The sequence below is a fragment of the Leptonychotes weddellii genome, chromosome 13 (genome assembly GCF_054177405.1).
Source record: "Leptonychotes weddellii isolate Sample4059 chromosome 13, ASM5417740v2, whole genome shotgun sequence".
Lineage (NCBI taxonomy): Eukaryota > Metazoa > Chordata > Mammalia > Carnivora > Phocidae > Leptonychotes > Leptonychotes weddellii.
Genome location: NC_138381.1, coordinates 80,337,233 through 80,343,481, shown reverse-complemented (window position 1 = coordinate 80,343,481; position 6,249 = coordinate 80,337,233). Strand labels below are relative to the sequence as shown.

At 50.9% G+C, this 6,249-nt stretch overlaps 1 protein-coding gene across 8 annotated transcripts in view; it reads left to right on the top strand.

Moving 5' to 3' along the window:
- The first annotated feature begins 342 nt into the window (after window positions 1-342).
- RIMBP2 (RIMS binding protein 2) overlaps window positions 343-6,249 on the top strand; it is a 90,906-nt gene continuing 84,999 nt past the window's right edge. For 6 of the 8 annotated variants that reach the window (XM_081802422.1, XM_081802425.1, XM_081802419.1 and 3 more), the window contains exons 1-2: window positions 347-611; window positions 3,444-3,533. In XM_081802422.1, coding sequence (XP_081658548.1) covers window positions 456-611; window positions 3,444-3,533 — 246 coding nt within the window. In that variant the 5' untranslated portion in view covers window positions 347-455. Of the gene's footprint in view, window positions 612-3,443; window positions 3,534-6,249 lie in introns of all 8 variants that reach the window. The other 2 variants (XM_081802426.1, XM_081802418.1) reach the window with 2 other exon arrangements.

Sequence of the window (6,249 nt, the reverse complement as noted above, 5' to 3'; positions counted from 1 at the left end):
CAGGTCAGGAGCACTGAGCTAGAGGGTGATTTCATGCAGTGGTGTTTGGAAAGTTCTTCATTATCTCAGTCCTGGTGATGCGTGAGTCACCAGCTCCTCGACTTCAGGCCGTGGGTGTGTGTCGTCAAACTCAGCTCCTGGCTCTCCGATGTGGTCCAGAGTCACCAGTGTCACACCTGAACAACGGGGGATGACACCGGGGGGCACAGCTTACGCCGTGGCATAGAACGGTGTGTGTGCACCTGGCATCGTGGCGCTGGTGGGGCTGCTCGCTTGCCCCGGGCTGAGCTACTCAGACATGAGTGTCAGGTTATATTAAACCTACTCTGTCCTCCTCCTCCTCCTCCCTCTCCCGAGAATTGTCATAGCTGGTGCCAGCCGCGCCTGTTGGGAGGCTCATTTTGTCGTGTTGCGACCACAAGCCCACATCTCTTGGGGGCCTGCTGGTCTCAAGCATGCGACCAATACACAAGGTGATCTGTGCTTTGCTCGGTGGTATTTCTTTGGTGGTGCTGATTAATTCAGAAAGGAGCCCTCTAATTGGAGCGGGGACAGCATCCCTGGGTGGGCAGCTCTGGTCCTGCACAGTGTCACTGATGAGAGCTTCCAGGGTAAGTCTTCCCACTTTTCAGCATCTTAATCGGATCAGAAGCATGAACAGCAGACATTTTCTGGATCTTCCCCTACGTACTGCAAATACATGCATGTCAGAGCAACATCGTGCCCCTGTTACGACAAGGGGCACAGTCTGCAGTAACTGTAGTATGTGGGACAAGACCCGCCCCCCCCCGCAACCAGCCCCATAGCTCCCCGCCCCCAGCCACCTCTAGGCTTTCTCGGGGGTAAACAGCAAGTGTGGGTAAAGTGAGGTACCCATAATATGGAGAATAAATCCCAGGCTCTGCAGTCTTTGGGCCTTTGCTGGGTGCCTTTGTCAGTGAATGGGCTTCTTTCGACATCATTGCGTGAAGTGCTTTGGCACCCTGCTCAGGTATTTTGTGATGATTTCACCGTAGGGTGGAGGATTGTTTGGGGATGATTTTGTTTTCAGCAGCTCCTTCTGTGGTTGGCTTCTTGCGGGGTGGTGGGGTAGTGGGGGCGTCCAGTGTAGTAAGTGGTACCCGAAGTGCCAATTCATGCTTGGACCGATTTGGAGAAATGGCATCCGCAAGAGAGGGTGGCGATTCTTTCCCTTTGCACGGTGACACCGTGGCTCAGTGCTTCCTGGACAGGATTTAGGTCCTGAGCCTTTTTCTTGGGAAGATTGATTTCATCAGGTTAAGCAGCTGACCTTGAGTCACTAAGAAGGAACATAAACAGAACAAGTGGATGTAACATTTCTATAGCCCCCAGAAAATTAGGTGAAAGAGGCAGCACTGTTCCCCTTCCTGATGTTCCTTTCCTGCAGTCCACTCTTCTAGGTGAGGTGCAAAGAGAGGCGATGTCCTTTGGACGATGGGAAGATGTAGGCAGATGTGGTGGTGCCTGCCATAGGGAAGGGCCACCTGTTTGAGCCACGACCGTGTGCTCGGTGTTGTGTGAGAATTACCGCACTGCATCTCTATACCATCTGATCGGGTAGTAGGCACTTTTACATCCTTAGACCTCAGAGAGTGTGGAGGTGTCGGACAGCCTGCTCGAACACGCAGCTTGCAGGGAGAAGGGCTAGAATTTGTAGTTAGGCAGTTTGACCTCAGAATCAGTACTCCAACCCCTATAACACCCAAGTGTCTCCCATAAGCCTCTGAGGTATGGCTGTCTTCGTCGACTGCCGGGCATCAGAAGTCTCCAAGGTCAGAACTCTGGTGTTTGGATGAGTACACCCATCCCCTGTAGATCACCAGCATTATGGGGGAATATCTCCTGAGGAGGCAACGTGATTCCCATAGGTCAAGGAATCACCACTAGTACGGTGTGTGGGTAAGGCGTGTGGAGGTTGCTTCCTTGTGTTTGATCCAAAGAGTGGAGGAGCTCCTGATTATGGTGGTGGAGAGGAAGGGACGTTGACCGAAATATGGGACCTGGGAATAGTGAGGAGGAGCCTCTTTCCTGGGGGAAGTGTCTGAAACCACAGGACTCTCGGCCCCTTTACTGTTGGGAGGGTGAATGAGCATAAAACTAGAGCACTCAAAGTGTGATAGAGGAGTCGCCAGATCAGTTCAAGATGTGGGTGGATATCAGCTCCCCAAGGGAGCGACCGGAGGACAAAGATGAAGGACCAGGCAAACAGGGAAATTGCAGACTTGACTGTTGGAGGCTGAGTCGCCAGTCGCCTCCCACTGTGGCCGTTCATTGTCTCTATCGCCTCTTTCTTGTCCTCCCTTCTTTCCCCTTTGTGAGACCCCTCAACGCACTTATTGAAGTCATTTTCAGATTGCTTTATTATTTTTATTTCCTCTGGAGTAAATGCATCCTGATTATTGATTTTGTTGAATCTGTCTAGTACTGTGAGGTTTTTTTTTTTTTTTTTTTACTGTGTTTTGGAATTTCTATTTTCAGACTTTTCTTTAACGGGGAATTTTACCCCCAATTTCTCTCTCTTTCTGTGCTCAGCCCCACCCCTGTCTGACCTCTTTGTAGTTACTACACCACACTCTGAATGCCCCCAGTCTTGGATTAGGTTTTGTTACTGGTAGCTCACAGTTCCCATACTCGATGATACTAGGGCATAACACAGTGCAGATACTGAGCCAGTGGGCAGCTCCTTCACTTCCCCAGGTGCATTACCTCACATAAGCTAGAATTCTGGGCAGGCATCCGTTACTTTCAGCTTTCTTTGGTGGCTAGGGGCTGGACCAGCCTCGGGTCAGGCGCTGAGCTCTGCTCAGGTCTCTTGCCTCATGCAGGAACTTTGAATCCCACATATTCTGAAAATCCAAACCACACCAAATCAAACCTGGACTCCCAATTCTGTGCCTGTCTGGGCAGAGAATCTGGCAGGTCCCAGAGTTCTGCTCATCCCCAGTGCTCCAGCCACTCATAGTCCTCAGAGATTTTTACCTCATTTTTGAGCAGGACAACCCTTTTAAATTTTCTCGAGCACACTTATTATGGCAATGTGTTTGGAGCAGTGTTTGTGAGGAAAGGGTCAGGTCAAAGCTTGACTTAACAAGATTGCCTTGTTAGGATGCAGACGTAGTGCAGGTAAGCACGCCACATGTTGGGGGTGAGTTATCTGCTGGGAACCTCACAATGTGCTTAATACATATTATTTTATTATATTCTTATAACATCAATGTGGAGCACTGTTACTCCCATTTTATAGAGTAGGACACTCATGGCTCAGAAAGAAGAAAGAAGCTGGTCCCACCTCACATGGAGTATGGATTGCAGAATCATCCCCAACCTCCTACCTACCTCCAAAATCAGAACCCTTAGCCACCATGCCCTGCACGTCCCTGAAGTTGGGGGTCGTCTCACGAAAACTTTTCCTTCCGTCCTAGGAAAATGAACTAAAGGATGCCGCCCACGGGGAGCACCGCCTGAGACTGCATGATGCCGGCCTTCCTGCAAGGGCCTGGCAGCCTGACGAGGTAACGGGAGGCGGGGTGGCAGGGAGGGGCCTCAGGGAAGGGGGGCAGGGGCAGAGGGCACCACACAATGCCACCCAATGCGTGGGTGGCCAGTTCCCGGGCCACACCTCTTCTGTTCCTTCATACGACGCCCGCACAAAGCACTCAGTGCTGTCTTGTTCAGTGTCCACTGGTGATCTTCACCTAGAAGTCTGTTGGGATCGTGTCCTTAACAACAAGGCCAGAGCGAACACTTTGGTGTCCCCCAAACCCACCCATACCAGTCCTCCCTCAGCTTTTATCAGCCTGGTCCATGGCACTGCTATCCACCCAACTGCCCAGGGCAAGGTGCTAGGAGCCATCTGGATTCTTCTCTGACCTCACACCTGCATCTGGCTCGTCAACCAACAAGCGGCATCAGACCTTCCCTCCCCATTGTCTCCATCTCTGTTATAGCCTCCAGGCTACAACCCCAAGGCTGAAAACATCCCCTAATTGGCCCGCCTCCCTGGAGTGCTCTAGCTATACGGCCGGCCGGCTGACGATGCTCCTCAGAGCAGCCTTCCAATGCCTCCTGTAAATGGAAATGGCACGCCTCCCCATGGCACCATCTTGGTCAACCTGACCTGCCCCTCTGCCTTCGACTCATGAAGCTCTGGCCACCCTGACCCTTTTGTTCCTCAGTCCACCAAGCTTGTCTCAGCACTCAGTAATTTTCTCTGCTTAAAATCCTACCCTGTCATCTTCAAAGACCTGCCAGCTTCTTGGCATGCATTCCGAAGAGTTACTTTGTCAGCAAGACGGTCCATTGCTGCACACTCTGTGCCCATCCATCCCTCACTCCTCCTTTGGTCTTTGCAACCTCACTGGTTTTGTTTTCTTGTATCTCTTATCACGTAGTCCAGGGAGCAGAAGCCTTTGCTGTCATATTCATCAGTGTCTCCCCAGCGCCCGTAAGAGCCTGCGTAGTAGGTGCTCAGAGATTATCGGCTGATGACTGACTGGTAGTTTGCAGTTGCTAATTTCATAGCCACACTAATGCACATTTCAAAGAATAACTGGGTTCTAACAATTCATAAAAACAATGGAACTTTCTTGATTTGACACTTATTTTTCTGCCTTCCAGTTGGCCAATTTCTTTAAAAAGATGTGCTTTTCAGAAAATAACAAGTGTTAGCAAGGCTGTGGAGAAATTGGAACCCTCGTGCACTGTTCATAGGAATGGAAATTGTACAGCTGCTGTGCAAAACAGGATGACGGCTCCTTAAACAATTAAAAATAGAGCGACCGTATGATCCAGTAATTCTGCTTCTGGGTATATTTCTAAAAGAATGGAAAGCAGGGTCTTGAAGAGATATTTGCGTACTGGTGTTCCAAGCCGCACCTTCACACTGGCCAAAATGTGGATGCAGCCCAAGCGTCCGTCAACGGCTAAATGGAGAAAAAAATGTGGTCTGTATTTACAATGAAATACTATCCAGCCTTAAAAAGAAGGACCTTCTGACACCTGCTACCACGTGGATGAACCTTGAGGACACTATGCTCAGTGCCATAAGCCAGTCCCAAAAGACAGATACTGTGTGATTCCACTCAGGTCCCTAGAGATTCAGGGACCTAGAGCCTCAGAGACAGGAGAATGGTGGGAGCCACAGGCTGGGAACGGAGAGTTAGTGTTTAATGGGGACAGAGTCTCAGCTTGGGGAGGACGAAAAGAATTCTGGAGATGGATGGAGGTGATGGTTGCACAACAGTGTGAATGTTTTTCGTGCCACCAAGCTGTACGTTTTAAAATGATTTAGTGGGTTCGATTTTATGTGATGTGTATTTACACTATTTCCTAAAGAGCTGCTGTGATCAGTGCATCTCAGCCCTCCATGGAGTGCCTTTCCCCCTAGCCCAGCAGCCCCCACTCTCTCGTGTTCTTTCTTTCCAGATCTGCTCTCGGAAAGGGCTCTGATAAAGTTGGTCTCACTGAGGCATGAATGCATCATGAGGCTTAGTGACTCTCTCTGCCTGGGACTATTTTTATTTAAACAGGAGCAGAAATGTAAAGTCATGGTGGTGTTTCAGACAGCACATGCAGGCTGAGAATAGGGCTGGGGGAGCTGGCTGTAGGGCCCGTTGAACCTGGGACCGTTTTCTCTCTTCTTCTCACCCCATGTGCACTTCTGTCTGCTCCCAAGTGGGGTTTCTGTGCCTGGAGTGGTGATCGCAGATTTGTGAGGGCACAGAGATGGAGCAGAAGCAGGGGCGATGGTCCTGCCTGGGGGCGTCCAGCCTGGCCGGTGCTGGTCAGCAATGGGGTCGAGTTGGAGCTCTTGGGCATGATCGTGCAGGCGAGGTCTCCTCTCCCGGACCTGCTGCATGGCTGTGCCGATGGGCAACACTGCTCCCGTAGGATCCTCACAAAACCCAACGTGTTTTCACTTAAGGTTTGAAACTTCTCCCTATGCTGCCTCTCCGCTTTGGCCTTTTAAACAAGGCTGTGAGGCACAGATATGAGCTTGTATTCCTTTCAGCTTTGCAGAGGGTGAGGGCGCCCAGTGATTCACCAGCACAGACAGGAATAGCAGAGTTTTGAGAGAGAAGGCAGGGAGACTGGCAGAGCCGTGCAGCTCTGCCCTGCCCCTCTGAGCGCTCCACAGGCTCAGTGTTTCTTCCCTGTGCCTGGCCTGGCTACTGAGAGAGAGATGGGTACAGGGATGGGATGGGATGGGGGTGGGATCAGGTGGGGATG